Source organism: Elephantulus edwardii, unplaced genomic scaffold (genome assembly GCF_000299155.1).
Source record: "Elephantulus edwardii isolate Elephantulus edwardi_28Jun2011 unplaced genomic scaffold, EleEdw1.0 scaffold00037, whole genome shotgun sequence".
In the NCBI taxonomy this organism is placed as follows: domain Eukaryota; kingdom Metazoa; phylum Chordata; class Mammalia; order Macroscelidea; family Macroscelididae; genus Elephantulus; species Elephantulus edwardii.
In genome coordinates this window covers 15,022,045-15,041,217 of record NW_006399787.1, presented here as the reverse complement: position 1 = coordinate 15,041,217, position 19,173 = coordinate 15,022,045, and the positions used below count along the sequence as shown (strand labels likewise).

Below are 19,173 nucleotides of genomic sequence, written 5' to 3'. Positions count from 1 at the left end.
AGCCCTGGTGTTTTATTTCTGCAGACGGAAGTAATAGAGAGCCCCAGAGAGCATTCAGTATCAGTTACTTTAAGAACATCAAGTTCTTTCTTGGCTAAATTTCTAAAAATGCAGTAAGGAGTATCTCTTGAAATAAATGCTAAAATAGTTCAGAAATTCCTTTCTTACAGTGAGCAGAGCATTCTCGAATATGATGGTTTCTTACATGTCCACGAAGTTAAAAGCTCTCAGAGCAGTTGGAAGAGATCCCTGTTTTATCCCTCTGTGGGGATGGTACAGAACTGGCTCTGTATTTCATTCTGTTCTACATAAAGTTGCTATGACTTCCAACTGACTTGAGGGCACTTAACTGCAACCCTCTTTGGTCATTAACATCAGACATTTAACAGTCTTAATTCAAAGCCAGGAGAGCTGCGTAAATCTCAGAGTTTATCTACACTCAACAGTTCTTAAGACACAATGTACTTATTTGTGAGAGGACAGCGTAGTGTGTGGAGGGGATTCTAGCAGACTGATTGCCTGTGTGGGCCAATTTGGAGGTGCAGCTCTGAGCTCTTAAAGCACCTCTTCAAAATTGTGGGGCAGCAGACAGCCCAACTTCCAGTAACAGCCGACCCCACACGGTCTCTGGCATAGTCAGCTGCCAGTGCTCAGCCACACACACACGTCCCACTCCTTGAACCAGAGCTGCTTTTCCCTGTTCTCAAATGCTACTTTCATGATGGTATCAAAGTCATCAGGATAGTTAGAAAGTATAGTAAGTCATCAGAATAAGGATTAATTCTGACTTTCCCAGCATCCATCCATCTGGAGTTATAAAAGCATTTGGGTGAAAAAAAAAAAAAAAGCATTTGGGTGGCGTTCCATCAACTGCTATAGGAGAGCAAAAAGGTCAGAAAACAAAGCCACTATTGAGAAAATGCAGAAAAAGGATGGGAATAAATGTCAGCCTTCTGGAAATGCTATTTTTTCCACTTTGGGAAAGCTCCAATAACCAAATAGAATTTTCTTACATATTTGCCAAATAAAAGAGCTGAGGTTGAAAGCTAGTATGAGATTGTTATATTCATTTTGGAAAGCAGGGTAAGAAAAGCAAACTGAGAACAAACATACAAGTTACATCTTGACTTACCCTATGGAATCATGTTGTCACTTCCTCATGAAAACAGTTCATTGGCAATTACTTGTGTACCAAGAAATGAGCTAAAAATCCTCAGACCCATAAATGTTGTGCTGACCCCACTCGCATGAATAGTCCGCTGCCTCCTCTTCCCCTTCCCCCAGTTCGGTATCACCTCCTCTTCTATGAGAAGTTAGCTGCAAAATAAAACTATTTCAAGTTTTTCTATATTCAAACTCAAGAAGCTTACTGATGTTGAGTCACTTTCAACTCATAACCCTTCCACTGTGTTTCTGAGGCTGTAAATTGCCCATCTTTCTCTTCCTGAGCTGCTGGGGGCTTCAAACCAAGAGACATGTGTTACCTTTGGATGAGCAGTGAAGTTCACTACTGACTATGCCACCAGATGCATAAAAGCCAGATTGTAAGGCAGAGAGGAGTGTAGACTCGCGATTGATTCAGATTCTTACCACGTCTGAATGTTTACCTGGTTTCTTTTTACCTACATCATCATACCCCCTTCCAGTAACATTCCAGTGACTCCACAGTAAATAGTGAGAATGTGAAGAAATGTCTCAAGGGAGAACAACAAACATCAGTGTCTGTAAAGAAAATGGTTTTTCTAAGACTTCTGATAAAGTCATTATCTTTTATTGAATCACATAACCCAACCTAGGCGTGAGCTGGTGTGCCAAGACCCTGCCAACCACTGACTGAGCCACAGCTACCACACACCTGCTCCACTCTTCGGGGCTTAGAATTTCAGTGAAGATGCCAACTGTGTGACTAGCCTGTACTATTCTGAATGTGTGTATTGATAACAAGGCTGGTGGGGGGAGTGGGAGAGTTAGAGCTTTCCCATAGGATAGGATCCTAAGTCTCCTTAATCTGCCTATTTCACACTACCCACAACAGGCATTCACAGCCATTTCTCTTAACATTACATGTTGTAATATGCTGTCAACAGCTTTGAACCCTGCTCTATCCTGAGCCATCCTTATCATCTCTGACAGACCAACTTCCATTTTCCTAGCACTGAGTCAATCCATCTTATCAAGGGTCTTCTTCTCCTGCACTGTCCCTCCACTTTTCCAAGAACTGATCCCTCCTTGCAACATGCCTATTATAGTATGTCAGACGGAGCTTTAGAATCCTTGGCTCCAAGGAGCAACCTGGTTTCACCCTCTCTAGGGCAAACTTGTTTGTTCTCGTAGCAGTCTATGGTATATTCAATACTCTTTTCCAGCATCACAGCTCAAAGATATCAATTCTTCTTCTGTCATCCCTAGTTGTTGTCCATCTTTCTGATGCATAGCACGTAATTGCAAAGACCATGGACTGGCTCAGGTTCACCTTAGTTTCCACATTGACGTTGCTCTTCAGTACTCTAGAGAGGTCCTGAACAGCAGACTTTCCCGATGCAGTTTTGTGTTTTGATTTCCTGGCTGCTGATACCAAGAGTGTTGATTGGGAGTCAAGCAAACTAAATCTGTTAACAGTCTCAATCTCTTCACCATCTGTCATGATACTGCCAGTCAGCCCATTGGTGAGAATCCTCGTTTTCTTGACGTTGCGCTTCAATCATATGTAAGGCTGCAGTCCTTGATCTTATACAGCAAGCATTTCAGATCCTCCTCAGTTTCAGGAAGCAAGGTTGTGTCGTCTCCATAACTTAGATTGTTTATGAGTCTTCCTGGGTGATCTGCGTATAGATTGAAAAGATATGGAAAGAGGACACATCCCTGGCATACACCTTTACAGATTTTGAACCATGCTGTGTTTCCTTGCTCTGTTCTGACAACTGCTTCCTTGTCCAATATAAGCGCATATATAAGCACAGTCAAGTGTTCTGGGATTCTCATTCTCCTAAGGTTAACCACAATTTGTTGTGTTCTACACTATCAAATGCCTTTGAATAGTCAATGGCACACAGATAGATAATCCCTCTGGTACTCTCTGCTTTCTGCCAAGATCCATCTGACATTGGTGATAATAATGTCTCTAGTGCCACGGCCTCTTCTAAACCCAGCTTGTATTTCTGGTAGTTGTCCGTACCAGTTGTTTCTGGATAATCTTCAGCAGGATTTTGAAACTTCATCTCATATACTTTGGGCATGTGGTGAAGAGCACAGGAGAGGAAGACCCTGGATGAGATGGATTGATAGAGTAACTGGGGCAATGGAAGTGAGTGTGTTGGAGGCAGTGAGACTAGCTCAAGACAGGACAGGCTTTTGAGCCATTGTACATATGGTTGCTGTGAGTCACAGGAAATGTTACAGCACGTAACAACCCAACATAATGGTGCAAAGACTGTACTTGTAATGAGACTGAGTAGGTCTGTTTCCAAAATGTAAAGTTGGAATTAAGCCTTAGAGAAAAAGGATTTTGTATTAGAAAAGTAAAAGGTATTCGAGGTCAAAATGCACACAGGTGTGGGTCTGAAAACAGCACTCTGCAGAGTAGGGAAAGCATAGAGGCAGGTATAGGGATGGAAATGAGCATAGCGTAAGTTCAAGGCCTTAAGGAGAGCATCTGTGGAGAGGCTTTTAGCAGTCAGGTGATGTGGTGGAAGATGGTTTGTAGAAGATACTGGAAGGGTTGGATGGAGAGAAGCTGGCAATCAAAAGACCATAAAAGGTAATGGTACTGATCCAGGCTGAGACGGAGGAACTCGGAGAACAGTCAGCAGGGTTTTGTTGTTAGGTGCTGTCGAGTCAAATACGACCTACGATCACCCTATGAATAACAGATCTGAACCCTGCCCTGTTCATTATCTCTGACACTAAAGCCTGTTGCTGTGGTCACTATGTCAGTTGACCTATTGAGAGTCTTTTTCTCCTTCGCCATCCGTCCAACTTTCCAAGCGTGATGTCCTTCTCCAAAAACTAGCCTCTCCTCACAACATGCCCAGAGTATGTGAGATGAAGCTTGGTTATCTTTGACCCCAATGGGCTGTACTTTCTCCAAGACTTGTTTGTTCTTTTGGAAGTCCATGGGATAATCAGTATCTTCTCCAACACCACACCTCAAAGGTGTAAATTCTTCTTCTCTCATCCTTATTCATTATCCAGCTCTTAGATACATAGAAAGTGACTGAAAAGGCCATGGCCTGAATCAGTTGCATCTTGGGCCCCAAACTGATGTCATTTCTCTTCAGTAATTTGGACAGGACCCTCATTGCTGGTATTAATCAAGTGTATTGATTGTGGATCTAAGTAATATGAAGGCATTGATAGTTTTCAAACAAATGTTACCTATTGGTCCAGCAGTGAGGATTTTCATTTCATTGATACTGAGTTTCAATCCATATTAAAGACTGCATTGTGACAATTATCTTCTTCATCTTTGTGTTTTCAAGCTCAGGACTCAAAGTGACTAAGAAAATTTGTTTAATAAATAATAGCAGGAGGAGCACATCCTTTAAAAGTGGAGGGTTAGAGAAAGAGGGGAATACATTCCAACAAGATGGATTGACCCAGCGAGTGCAAGTATAGGAGAGGTGGGGAGAATGGTACAGGGTAGAGCAGGCTTCAGAGCAGTTGTTCATAGGGTCAGGTCACTGTGAATGGTAGTCAACTCGATGCCACACATCAGCAACAACAAGTAATAGTCAAATGTGGAAGGAGAAGAATGAAAAGGTTAAAAATGACTTGAAGATGGTTAGTTCATTTTGCTTATGTGAAGTCAGAAAACAAATAGAGGAGTAGATTTGGGGCATTGACATGTAGAAGAAGAGGAAAAACAAGGCCTTTTTATGAGGTTTGATTTGGTTTTCTGGTAAGAGTATTCAATAGAGACAGTGATGACTGAAGATAATAGATATGTGGCTGAAAGCAGAAGTCCGGTGTCAGAAGTTAGATTGGGTATAGCTGAACTAGGCAATCATTCTTTCTGTGTTAGAAAATATTCTTTAAAAAGAATATCCTTATTATTTTTCTACTAGAAAGGCTTCCCTTTGCCATTTTCTTCTGTCAATTTCCTGTACCTGTTCTACTGCAGCTGGTAATACAGTTCACTGTAGAAAATCACCACATTCTCATAAACTGTGAAACTGTGACTTGTCTTTGATTCCTTTACATGCAACATTTGACCATACAGATCAGTTTTAAAATGTCTTTTGTTTAAAGGAAAGTCCAGAATTCCGTAGAAAATAGTTTAGGGGAGAGTACAGTGGACTTAAAACAAGAGAGCTGGGTATAAGATGGAATTGACCCACCCAGTTACAGAAATTAAATGATTGTGGCAGCAATTGCACTTCGTTTTTCTTCTCTGATTATTAATAGATCTTATTTATTTTTTACTTTTATATTAGGTTTATGGAAAAACTGAACAGGGTTTTTTCCCTCTTTTTCCCCCACAGACATATCTGTCTCATTTTTCTCAATCATTAATATCTTGCATTAACGTGGTATATTGTTATATTTGCATCCAGAGTTGATATATTAATAATTAAAGTCCACAGTTTGCAAGTCTGTTTGGAGTTGCTGCCCCAAAGGAGATGTTTCTTTGACACTCCAAATCCAGTAATAGCTCGGTGGGAGGAAGATGGACGATCTTTACAGCCTCTGAAATCAGTGGAAAATCACCTCCTGTATGATTGACAGCCTGTGAAACTCACTCAAAGGTTCCAACTTCCTGGCAGAGACAGAGCACAGTGGTTAAAGTGCTAGACTGGGACCTCCGAGGTAGGCATTTTAAAGCCACCAGCTTTTAGCAGATAGAAAGATATAGCCATTCTGCTTCTGTCAAGATTTACAGCCTTTGAAAGCCAACAGGAACAGTTGTGCTCTCCTCGACCCTGTGAGGTCACTGAATCAGAATCAGTATGACAGTCCTGAGTTTGGTTTCATTATTTTCTCTTTCACTCTTTATGTGGTACATTTATGAGTTACAAATGTATGTTATGTATCCATTGAAATATCATCTAGAATGGTCTTTGTTGTTGTCGTTGCTAGGTGCCATTGAGTTGAGTATAATTCAAAACAAAAGATCTGACCCTTGTCCTATCCTGCTCCATCCTCACACTTCCTGACACACAAGAGCCTGTAGCAGCAGTCACCTTGTCAATCCACCTGGTCGAGGGTCTTCCTCTCCTTAGCCCACCTGCCACCTTTCCCAACATCATGTCCCTCTCCAGGGAATAGCCCATCCTAGCAACATGTCCAGAGTATGTGAAGTGAAGCCTCATTATTCTTGGCTCCAAAGAGCACTCCAGCTGCACCCTCTCCAAGACATATCTGTTTGTTCTTTTAGCTGTCCATGGGATGTTCAGTGCTCTTCTCCAGCACCTCAGCTTAAAGGCGTCAATTCTTCTTCTGTCAGTCCCTGTGCTCTAGTTGATTTTTCTGTTCTTCCTTTTGAATTTAACTTGCTGACTTTTCTGCCTCTATACTTTGCACTTTTCCAAAATGTTGTGTAACTGGAGTCATATAGTATGTAGCATTTTTTCCGGACTAGCTTCCTTTACTTAATGTCGTGAATCTAAAGATCCTCCATGCCTTTTTGTAGCTTGATAGCTCATTTCTTTTAGCTTCTGAACAGTATTCCATTGTGTACTACAGTTTGTTTATCCCTTTGGTTGCTTCTAGTTTTAGACAATCGTGAATAAAAGTGCTGTAAACATCCATGTGCAGGCTATTTTATACAGATGTGTTTTCAGATCACTTTAGTCAATATCTACGAACTCGAGAGCAGTTGCTGAATTGTATAGCAAGTGAATGTTTAGCTTTGTAAGAGGTTGCCAGAGTGTTTTCCAAAATGATTGCCATTTGCATCACCTTGAGCTGTGAATGAACATTCTTGTTGCTCTGTGTCCTTGCCAGCATTTGGTGTCAGCAGCATTTTGGATTGTTGCCATTCTAATAGATGTGTAGTGGTATTTCTTTGTTGTTTCAGTTTGCAATTTCCTAATGATGTGTGATGCTCGGCATCTTTTCATACCCTTTTTGTCATGCCTGTATCTTCTTTGATGTGCTGTTCAGCTCTCATGTACTTTTTAATTGTTTTTTTTTTCTTATTGTTGTAAATGTTAACAATGCTCATGTATTTTGGATACAAGTATTTTGTTGGATACATATTATACAAATATTTTCTGCCATTCTGTGGCTTGGCTTTTCATTTTGTTAAGTCTTTTGCAGGGCAGAACTTTGTGTTTGCTTTTAGTAAAATTCAGTGGTAAGTCTTCTCTTTCAGCTTCCACTTTTGAAATAAAATATCATTGTTACTACAGTTTCGTTTAAAGCTTTTAGGAATTGTCTATGCCATCCTAACAATTGTCTTACTGATAACCCAGAAAACATCTAGTTTTATACTTACAGAAGTTGTTGTTGTTGTTGTTGTTGTTGTTATTGTTAGGTTTTGTTGAGTTGACACGATCTCATATCTGACCCTCTAGTGGGTTTTTAGAGACAGTAAATCCCGAGGAAGGAGCAGTTCCATCTTTTTCCTGTGGAGCAGTAGATGAATTCAGACAGCGTGTTTTGGGATGACAAGAAGTACCTTATCACTAGGCCGTCAAAGCTGCCTAGAGGAACAAAATATGTCTGGTCTTAATTGCAAACCTACAAACAGGGTGAAGAATCTTTATTAGTAGAATTAGCTGTGGTAGGTGGCTATGCCCACATCTCGACTGTGGCTTTCTCTAAATTCATTAATACCCATTAAATTCAACTGCAAATTGCAGGGGTATTTTGTTTTTTTCCCCTAGAATATGTAATATGCTCGTTTGATCAAATTAATTTCTAAATACTAAACAGCAACATTTTAATAGTAATTCTAGCCTTCTAGTAATAACATTAGAAAACAAAGCAGCATCCTACAAACCTCTCAGTATCAGTGTAATCAAATCCTCTGGAGAACTGGTGTGAAAAAATGGAATGAATCACCACGTTACTGCCACTTGGTCCAGTTGTCCTCTGTTTTGCTTTGCTAGCCAGTTATGCAAGCATTGCAGCCAGTTGGACTCTGCTAGCTTTTGGAAGATCTGTGTTTTCTAGATTTATTTTCTTGTTATTCATCCACACAGCCATCTCCCACCCTCTTCAAGGCAGTCTTCCAGCTGTTCTTCTAGGGAGTGTGTTTATGGGTCCGTTTCTTTTGTAGGCATCCAGCTGGCTTCGTTTTCACTATCACCATGAAGTTGCTGCCTTAGTAGCATTTGTACAGTGTTATCCATCATGCACTGCCTTGGGATTGACCCTCTGAATTGTTGACTTCGTATTTTTTTGTTTACACATGCAGGCTGTCCCCTGGCTCAGACGTCTACATGCCGGTGTCTTCCATTGCGTTAGCAAGATCCCCACAGTGCCGTAACTCTCCTAGCAACCTGTCTTCATCCAGCGAGACTGGCTCTGGTGGGGGCACGTACCGACAGAAGTCCATGCCAGAGGGGTAGGTGTGCCCTGGCCCAACTGTCTTTCCTCTGCAGTCCAGTCATGTACAATGACTTCCATTCAACTAGCCTTGAACACTTTACACAAGAAGAAACAGGACAATGTGGTTAATACTCCAGACGGAAAAGTGTTTTAATGAGTAATTCAAACCACTTCTAAGGAACCGTTCTGAGGTTGCAATGCAGAGAAGTCAAATTGCATCCATTTTTTTTTTCTACTTACGTATATTGTTTAGCTCCATAGTAGAAAATCTGTCACTTTTTCCTATGTCCTCCAGATGGGCACGGCAGTGTGGCTCTTAAATAGGTTGGAGTTTGTATTGTATAACTGTTAAAATTGTTGTTGTTGTGTACTGTCAAGTTGGAACCAACCCATACCTGACTGACCCTCTCACAGCTTTTCTGAGGCAGTAAAACACATAGGAGAGTGCCCATTTCTCTCCAGCAGAACAACCGGTAGATTCAAACCGCATGCCTTCAGGTTGTCAGCACAGCTCCTTGCCACAAGGCCACAGATCTCATAAAAAGTAGAGGAACCCATGGCCTAAAATTATTTTGTCTCAGCCAAAGTCTTTTGTGATTTCAGTTCTGGATTTCTCCCTGTTCCATCCCCCATCCCACCCCACGCCCATCTTTGTTGAAAGCACTAAATGTCCAAAAAGTAACTACTATTTGCCTTTGACAAAATTTACAAAGTGAATATCTAAATATTTCTAATTTTGGAGGTCTGTAAAAGGAGAAAATAATGAAAATGACCAAAGTGATTAGAAGCAAACCATTACCTGATGCACACTTAGCCGCCTTCTCCGAGAGGAAGAGTTACAAAGCCACCAGAGGCTTCGCGCTGGGCATTGCCCCTCAGGATCTTGAAACATCTGAAAATCTCTGAAATCATCTAAATCATCTGAAAACTTGAACCATCTGAAAATCTAGTGTGAGGCAATTGTGAAAATGGAAATTTCTGTTCTGATTTTTCTTTATTTGATCCATGACATAATGGATGTATAATTTTGTCACTTTCTTGAAGATAGCGTGATGAAAAAGCAGTGTATGTATTAAGAATAACCTCATAATGAGTTTTTGGGATATTTGAAATAATGCTCTGTTGGTTCTTTACAGCTATTATTTTTGTTGTTGCTGTTATGTTAGCAGAAAGTAGGTAGTAAAACCACTATCACACATGCTTCCCCACTCCTGGTTCTCTCCAGCTGGATTCCCCTAGGAGTCTGTCTAACTAAGGTGCACATTTCTTATGTTAACTACTTCGGTGAGAATGAGGGTAGGGAAAATTAGGTCTTACTCATGAATCCCTACAGAAGGTTTTGAGTGGAGTATCATTATAACATACCACAAGCCCAACTAGGTATTTTCTATTTTTAATTGTTGTTTTTTTTGTTATGTGCCATCAAGTCGCCTGTGACTCATGGTGACACTATGTACAACCTTCCTGTCTCCAACACACCCACCTCCATTACCCCAGTCACTGAGTCAATCCAGCTCATCAAGGGTCTTTCTCTCCTGTGCTGTCTCTTCATGCTCACAAGCATAATGTCCCTCTCCAAGGACTGGTCCCTCCTAGCAACACTTCCAAAGTATGTCGGGCGGAGCTTCAGAATCCTTGACTCCAAGAAGCAACCTGTTCTCACCCTTTTCAGGACAAACATGTTCCTTCTCCTAGCAGTCCATTGTATATTTAATACTCTTTTCCAGACCGTAGCTCAAAGGTATCAGTTCTCCTTCTCTCGTCCCTAGTCATTGTCCAGCTTTCTGATACATAGCATGCAATTGTGAAGGTCATGGCCTGGATCAGGCACACCTTAGTCTCCAGATGACATCTTTACTTTGCAGTACTCTGGAGAGGTTCCTGACAGCACACTTTCCCAATGCAATTCATCTTTTGATTTCCCAGCTGCTGGTACCAAGAGTTTTGATTGTGGAACCAAGCAAACTAAAGCTGTTAGTAATCTCAACCACTGTCATCACCAATCAGCCAGTGGTGAGAATCTATTCTTGATGTTGAGCTTCAATCCATATTGAAGACTGCAGTCCTTGTTCTTCTGCACCAAGTGTTTTAGGTCCTCTTCAGTTTCAGCAAGCAAGGTTGTGTCATCTGCATAATGCAGGTTGTTGATGAGTCTTCCTACAGTCCTGATGCCACAGTCCTCCTTAGACAGCCCAGCGTCCTGGATGATATGTTCAGCATATAGATTGAAAAGACATGGAAATAGGGCACATCCCTGGCATACACCCTTACCAATTTTAAACCATGCAGTGTTTTCTTGCTCTATTCTGATAACTGCCTCCGGGTCCAAGTATAAGTTCTGTATAACACAGTCAAGTGTTCTGGGCTTTCCATTCTTCTCAGAGTTAGCCACAGTTTGTTGCGATCCACACAGTGAAATGCCTGTGTGTAGTCAATGAAACACAGATAGACATTATTTTGGTACTCTCTGTTTTCAGCCAAGTTTCATATAACATTAGCTATAATATCTAGTACCATGACCTCTTCTAAACCCAGCCTGCACTTCAGACATTTCTCTGTTAATGTGCTGTTCTATAGTTTATTTTGGATAATTTTTAATTAGGAATTAAAAATTAGTCAATCAATTTTAAGTGGCCTGGTTTGACTTAAAAAATAAGAATTCATTAGAATTTAAGTGTTAGTACAGCATGCAAGAATATTGAGCTATGAGACTTTGTTCTCTCTGTCTCTAATTTCCTTTGAGTATATACTGAAAAGCTAAGCTGGAACATTAATATTGTGGGGAATATTAATGTTAGAAGCATCACCCTTAATCCTCAAAAAAAATTTTGCTGAGGCTGTAGCTAGTGAATTTGATGCTTAACACTGAACTTAACACTAGTACTGTTGGGTGTCCTTGATTGTTTTTAAGAGGATTGACTGAAGGTTATCTGCCACACTTATTTTTTGGTTTACCTGACTCATCTTTCACACGAAGGTGATGATAACGGTGCTTCCCTCTACATCCCACCCTCTCAGTGATCCAAGAGATGGTGATTCACTGGCTTATTCACCTGCGTTGCTAATAGACCAGAGTTGATCCTAAAGTTACCCTACATATAGTAATAATATTATCATTTATTTACATGTTGCTGTTGTTATGTGCTGTCAGGTCACCTGCGACCCATACCAACCCTATGTGTAGCATCTCTGACCCCTGCCCATTCTCACTAATTCTGGCACACCAACCCCCATTGCCCCAGTTACTATACCAATTCATCTCATCTGGGATCTTCCTCTCATGCACTGTCCCTCCACCATTCCAAGCATGTTGTTCTTCTTCAAGGACCAGTCTCTCCTGACCACATGCCCAAACTATGTGAGATGGAGCTTAAAAATTCTAGCCTCCAAGGAGAAGCTTGGTTTCACCCTCTCCAAGACAGACCTATTTGTTTTCTTGGCAGTTCATGGTATGTTCAAAAGCCTTCTCCAGCTCTACAGTTCGAAGGCATCAATTCTTCTGTCATCCTTAGTCATTGTCCAGTTCTTTGATGCATAACAAGTAAATGTGAAGACTGTGGCCTGGATCAGGTGCTCCTTGTCTCTAGTCTGACATCATTGCTTTTCAGTATTGTGGAGAGATCCCTGACAGCAGATTTTCTCAGTGCAATTCATCTTTTGATTTACTGATTGTTGGTGCCAAGAGTGATTGTGGAGCCAAGCAAGTTGTAATTGTTAACAATCTCTATCTCTTGTCCATCTATTGTGGTGCTTCCAATTGGCCCAGTGGTAAGAATCTTGGTCTGCTTGATGTTGAGTTTCAATCTGTATTGAGGCTGCATTCCTTGACCTTCTGCAGCAGGTGCTTCAGGTCATCCTCAGTTTCAGCAAGCAAGATCGTGTCATCTGTATAATGTAGGTTGTTGATAAGTCTTCCTCCAATTCTGATGCCACATTCCTCATAAAGCCCTATTTCCTAACAATTTGTTCTGCATATAGATTGAAAAGGTATGGAGACAGGATGCATCCCTGACTCACTCATGGTTCTCAATCATGGTTCCATATTATGAACCATGCAGTGTTTCCCTGCTCTGTCCTGAGGATTGCTTCCTAGTCCAAGTATAGGTTTCATAGAAGTGCAATCAAGTGTTCTAGGATTCCCATTTTCCTCAAGGTTAGCCACAATTTGTTGTGATCCACACAGTCAAATGCTTTTGCTTTGTCAATGAAACACAGGTAGACATTCCTCTGGTACTCTCTGCTTTTAGTCAAGATGAATAGTGGTAGTATTTAATAAGAGGTAAAAAGAAAAGTAATAACTATATACCATTTGGCAGAAAGATGGGAATATGTGTTGCCTGTTTAAAATTCAGTCATGTTAAACTTTTTAAAACTCAGCAGCATGACTTAATAACCATCGGTTAGTAACATCATTTTTGCCGTGAGATACAGTAATCTGCTTTGTTGTCTTCCTTCTACTTCGTGGGCTCACTCTTTGCATCTGTGGGATGTGTTCCTGTGCATTTCCTCACATGAGGACATTGAAATTATCAGACCGGTAAAGATGAAAGATTTTTAAAATTTGTATTATTAAATACCTGCTCTACTCCAATGAGGAATAAACCCACCTATTTAAAGTTAGAGTGAGAATGTTGCTGTTGTTAGGTGTCATTGAGTCGAGTACAACTCATAGTGATCCTTTAAATGACAGATCTGAACTGTGTCCTAGCCTGTGCCAACCTCACAATCTGTGACACACTCGAGTTCATTGGCTGTACATGTGGTTAGAATATAGTCCACTGGAACTACCTGCCCTTAAGGAAAGATTTCCTAAGTCACTCTTGCCTTTGTTGGGGGGATTCTCCACAGGTTTGGAATGAGCCGCAGATCCCCAGCTTCCATTGACAGACAGAACACCCAGTCAGATCTTGGTGGCAGTGGAAAATCCACACCCAGCTGGCAAAGGAGTGAGGACAGCATTGCCGACCAGATAGGTAAGCCCCTCTTACCAGGATCCGCAAGGTGACTCTGGCCACCTCTTAACAATATCATCAAAGTATTCTAGAGTATTTGTAAGTAAAAACAACAAATAAGCCTTGGGCCGGGGAATCTATTTTTTTGGGTGGGGGGGTGTCGGGGAATCTTAAGTGACACTGTGTTTAAAACTAGAAAGGACATATTTTCCGCTTCAGGATTCAAAGCTGGATTACCAGATGGTCCTGAGTACCTGCTTTCCACTTGTTTGTTTTACTTACTTGTTTAAATGCTCATTTGTATTCTTATTGCTGAATTTAAAATAACTAAAAACACCAAAACAACAAACTATATGGAGTGGAGAAGAGATACAATTATTTTTTAAATGGTCACATCTGTAGCTTGGTTAGAATCTTATTCCTCCATTATATGATTTTTCTTTCTACTCTACTATTAAGCTGTCAGCTAAGAAAATGTTTTAGTGGTGTTTAACAGCTAGATGAAAAAGATTTTCATCAGTAATCCCTCCTTTGGTCTCTGACTTACAGTCTAAATATGGGGTGGTTCTGCAGTGACACTGTAACACTGGTTGTCATGATGACTTTTAGCCATGGATCAAGGTTGTTGTTTGTTGTTGTTAAGTGCCATCGAGTCGCAGGTGACTCATAGCGACCCTATGAAGGAGAGTCCTCGACACTTGGGTGCCTTTCATCCTCTCTCCAGGTTCATAGGGTTTCCGGAGGCAAGCTATTATGGAAGTGGATGCCACTCCTCCTTCCAAGGATCAAGGTTACGCTTGAATATAATAGCTTTGGGCATTTGGTGTTAGCATAGTGAATGCAAGGACTGGAACTTGGGCTGTTTTTTTTCCTTTCTCTTACTAGTAGCATTACTGTGTGGGGTTGAAGGAAGCATATGTTCAGGCTAAAAAGGAAAACATTTCAGGGCAGAAAGCTCCCTTTTTACCTTATCTGTAAATGTGTTGTTTTGTCCTTTTTCCATGACTATCCCATGTAAGTGTGCTAACCACTAATTTAGGAGAGAGTGGTGATGGGAATGAGTTATATTGGCGTTGAGGGAGAGCAGTGTAATTCTTGGGCTCTAAAGATGCACGTTGCTCCAGTAACTTCCCGGCGATGTGTCTTGGTACTGAAACCATCTGTCATCCCCACACTCATCCCACCCCAACACAGAAAACCTGAGATTGTATGAATCTGCTGGGCTGCTCTTGACAGAATGTTTTTAATCCCATATGTTTTGATACCGTTGAGATGGTAACGCCACATGTAAAAAGGATCCCTTGTTCAGCATGACTTTAGCACCTTTTTAGGCTCCCAGTGCAGGCTTTGATCAAAGCTGCCAGCAAAGCCTTTGTACACTGTACAGTGTCACACTTCCCACTTGCTTTAAGTCATAAGAGACATGAAAATGCATTTTGGGATTGGAAAGGGTAATTGGGAGGTTCATCTTAAACCCATATTCATTTTTTCTCACAAAACTGTCTTATTTTAGCTTAGGAGCATCCCACTCGGGCCGAAAGACCCTAAAATTTATATGGATTAATCCTTTTAATACATTTTCATACATTTGCTACATTTAATACATCCTTTTGATGATGCATAGCGTTCCCTTTCCTTTTTTAAAAATAATCGATTCCTAATGAAAAGTCTGCCAGAGAAGCATTTTCACCACAAACATGTGAATGGTGGGCTTTCTCCATCCAAAGTCAAAGGTTTACAATATGTTTTATACATTTAATATCCTAGCTTGGTAGGGCAATGACTGAAGTTTCCCCAGTTGAAACATCTTAAACAATCAGGAGCTTAGTTGATAATGAAACATGCTAAAGAGAATTTAAGAAAATTGCTAAGTTTTCATTACTCGGTGTGCTGTATTGAGTGTGTAAGGATTGACTTTTTTTGCACTCAAATTTGTAAGAACAAAATTCTCTGAGGACTTAGATTTCACCAACTTAGAATGTTGAGAAGAGTCTTGTTTGCTGGACCTCCCTCTCTTTGCTACATCAAACCTAAAGTGATCTCCCCTGACAGTAGAAATGAGGAGTTTATCTTGCTTATCTCAGGTGTTTGTTTTCTGCCTCGGGAAATGGCTCAGAATCAGAGCAAAGAGTGTGTTGTCCAGTCCTTTATGTGTTAGGGAAGGTATCACAGAATCCAGAATGGTTGCTATAAGGTACAGGTGTGTTAAAGAGGAAAAAGAGCTTCTCTTTCACCTTTGGAACTCCATTTTAATGCCAGCTTGGAGTCCCAAAGGAAGCAATTGTTTTAAGTAAACTAGTTGCTTGTGTGTCTTTTCTGTTGTGCTTAGCTTACAGTTATAGAGGACCTCAGGATTTCAATTCTTTTGTCCTCGAGCAGCATGAATATACAGGTAAAATATTTCCAAAGTGTCATGGTAAGTAACGCGTGATTGCATCCATGCCTGTCTAGGTAATGTAGACAAAGCTAGGTTAGCCACACTTTGCAATGAATGAATTTCCTAAGTTTAAGCCATGTATTCTAAACTTTCCCCCAAACCAAAAGTTCACTCCAAACTCTTGCCGCGTTGTGCGTCATGGCCTTTGGTTTGGTGGCACCTGGCTATGCTAATGTGTATGATGTGACACGTTGTCACCAGCTGCAAGCTTTATCCATCAGCCACTTAATTTCTTACATGCTGTCTGTTGTGTAAACGCAACAAGCTTATTGCTAAAATTCAGAGTTTGCTGGCCAGTGAACTGAAAAATGCAGTGGCAAGCCGTCTTCATTTGTCACCATGTGCTCCTAGCCATCCAGTGCCTGCATCATAATGTCCTGTGCTGTATTGCAGAGCCAACCTGCCACCTCCCAGCAGTGTCAAAGGTCCTGCCAACTTTCCGAGAAAGCCCCAGCGGGAGGCTGATGCGTCAGGATCCAGTGGTTCACTTGTCTCCAAACAAGCAAGGACACGTAAGTGAGCTCTGAAATGGTAAAATCAGTAGCTTCTTAGCAGTGTGCGTGCCTTCCTCGCAGCTCGAAAATGGTCCAGGGCCAACCACTGTTTCCTTAGCATGTTCAAAGAGGATGTCATTCTCTCAGAGACCAGGCATTCCCTGAATGCCCATAGCTAAGGTATTAAAGAGGTTTTCAGATCAGCTGTAATTCTTTAGTGGTATATACCTGCCACCTCCACCCTCTGGGTGATCCGGGTATGAAACCCTCTGTTTCAGTCATAAACAATCCTAAAATGCCAGGAATTGAAATGCCCTAGAAATGCATTTTATTTGCTTATATAGTTGCAAACTTGATAGATAAGCTGCTGCTTTTTTTCATGCCAGAATGCATTTTTATGCCTTTTTGTGTTGTTGTTGTTGTTATTATTTATCAGAGTGAGAATCATCTCATAGCTGACCATTCATTGGGTGTCAAAAGCTATAAATAAAACAGGAGGAGAGTGCCCATGTTCCTCCCTTGGAACATCAGATGGATTTGAACTGTCTGCCTTTGAGTTGGCAGTGTGCCTTCTTACCCACTAGGCCACTGGAACTCCCTCTGTGTTTACATGTTGTTGTGTAATGTTGAGTCCAAACCGACCCATAGCTGACCCGCCAACGGATTTTCAGAGACAGCAGTCACACAGGAGGAGATTGCCCATCCTTCTCTCACAGAACACATATATCTTTATCATATATAATTACTTTATCATTTACAGGTAGAAGTTATCATGTTCCTTTTTAATGCAGTTGATTTTCTCGGTTTGTCTACTGAATTGTATGTTTATCATGTCATTTTATAGTATGAGAAGAGAATGCATTTCATATTAGCAGTGTGTTAAATGCTCAGGGAAGTTTTAATGAGGAAAGCCAATGGAAGCTCCAACCTGTTGTTGTCTGGTTGGTTCCAATTCAGACGGAGTAGAATTGCTCCACAAGGTTGCCAGGGCTGCAGTCATTACACGAGTAGACTACCACCTTTCTCCCATCGGACAGCTGTGGTTTCCAGTTATGGACCAGTTTGCTCCTGAGTGTACTCCAATTTTAATCTAGAGAAAGTAATCTTAAAGTTCCAAAAATCTAGAAAGAGTGCACCACTGTATATTACAAGCCCTGCATTTGACACCATGGAATGAAGTTTGTTGTGGAAATATGATTTCACATACAGCACAAGTGATAGATGTGATAGATTATCAACTACTGTGTGGATTCCCCTTCCCTGCTGCGTGCTCTAGGGCTCTTACCTAATGCTATCACACGTGTCATCATTTAAAGCTCATTGAAGGTGAAAGCACAGAAGCATTGGTAGACTCAAAAGGTAAAATCCGCCACCCTGGTAATAATTATTAATGCCTCACCTGACCTGGTAGATCTTCTGGAGTCTTATGCAGTCTTAAAGAAAAAAGATAATCTTATGGTGAAACACAGTACATTCTTTAGTCTTAGTAATTTTTATATTGTTAGTCCCAGTATAGCAGTCCCCTGCTATGACTTCATCCTCCCCTGAGAATTATATTAGATGCTGCTGCATCAGTTCCAACTCAGAGAGCAACCCCCTGTTCAATCGAGTGCAGCCCTGCTCGGTCCTGGGCCATCTTCACTATCTCTGCTTTACTTACGTCCATTTGTGCAGCCACTGAATCAGTCCTTCTCATTGAGGCCCAGCCTCTTTTTAACTGACCCTCTACTTTATCAAGCTTCATGTGTTCCTCCAGGGACTTGGCCACCTTGTGACATGCTCAGAGTATGTGAGCCGAAGTCCCACCATCCTCACTTTGGAGAAGCATCCTGGTTGTGCTGCTTCCAAGACAGATTTGTTTGTTCATTTACAGTCCAGGGCATATCATGATTCTTCACTCACACCACTGTATAAAGCACCTTAGAGGAAGATGAATGATAGGAATCCGTACGTCAGTGGCCACTGCATTGTAGGTAGAAAACAGTTGCGTTGATAGGAACCAGAGTTCCTAGTCTTATAGCTGAAATGGCTTCTTGTAAAAGCTCCCCAAGGGTAATGTTCCTAAAGCCATTTTCTTACTATCACCTGGAAGCCTGACACAGTAACATCACCATTTTGGTTTTACTTTTCCTTTCTAAGAAAATTTATCTGTAAGTCCTTTCTTAAGAAGATTTGGTAAGAGAATATCCGTTTTGGGTGCCTCAAAGAGGAAGGGAAGAAAAACTTGCCAAAAATACAGCTTTTTTGACCATGAGTTTTCTTTAAAAACAATTTTGAGTTTTTTGCCCCCATTTGTGCCCTAGACTGAACCTGTCCGGAGGGAAAAATACCAAGCACTGAATTATGGAAATTATAAATTGCTATCTGGAAGATCTTTTTTGAAAATTTTCCAGCTGAGAGCCCATGAAGAGAAGTTAAGGAGGGGTAGGCTACAGAAGAAGAACTGGAACAAACAGCCATGTGTCAGAATTAACAAACAGACTTAAGTTTGCCCAAAGGATGTTTATCTCGGTAAAGCTTTTCAAGATAACAGATGTCCAAATCCTTCAGGTTGCTGTTGAATGTGTCAGAGTCTCACTTCATTGAGCGAAAAGCTAGAAGTTAAAACACTGCTTCCCTTCTTGTGTGGTCTCCCAGAAGCACCTGGAAGTTTTGCTTGATTCTTACTGTCTAGAGCTACCGTGAAAAAAAGGAGTTCTGATGGCCCCATAGTAAGATGCTGTGTTGCCAGCTCAGAGGCAGGCACATGGTTCAAATCCACCAATTGCTCCATAGGAGGAAGATGTCCATCTCCTCC

General features: G+C 41.1%; 1 protein-coding gene across 2 annotated transcripts in view; it reads left to right on the top strand.

Annotated features, from left to right (window-relative positions):
- Positions 1 to 19,173, top strand: part of SIPA1L1 (signal-induced proliferation-associated 1 like 1) — a 206,981-nt gene that overhangs the window by 141,079 nt on the left and 46,729 nt on the right. Inside the window, exons 10-13 of one of the 2 annotated variants that reach the window (XM_006884722.1) lie at positions 8,360 to 8,509; positions 13,342 to 13,466; positions 15,775 to 15,837; positions 16,276 to 16,394. In XM_006884722.1, the coding sequence (XP_006884784.1) occupies positions 8,360 to 8,509; positions 13,342 to 13,466; positions 15,775 to 15,837; positions 16,276 to 16,394 (457 nt within the window). The remainder of the gene's footprint in view (positions 1 to 8,359; positions 8,510 to 13,341; positions 13,467 to 15,774; positions 15,838 to 16,275; positions 16,395 to 19,173) is intronic. The other variant, XM_006884723.1, reaches the window with a different exon arrangement.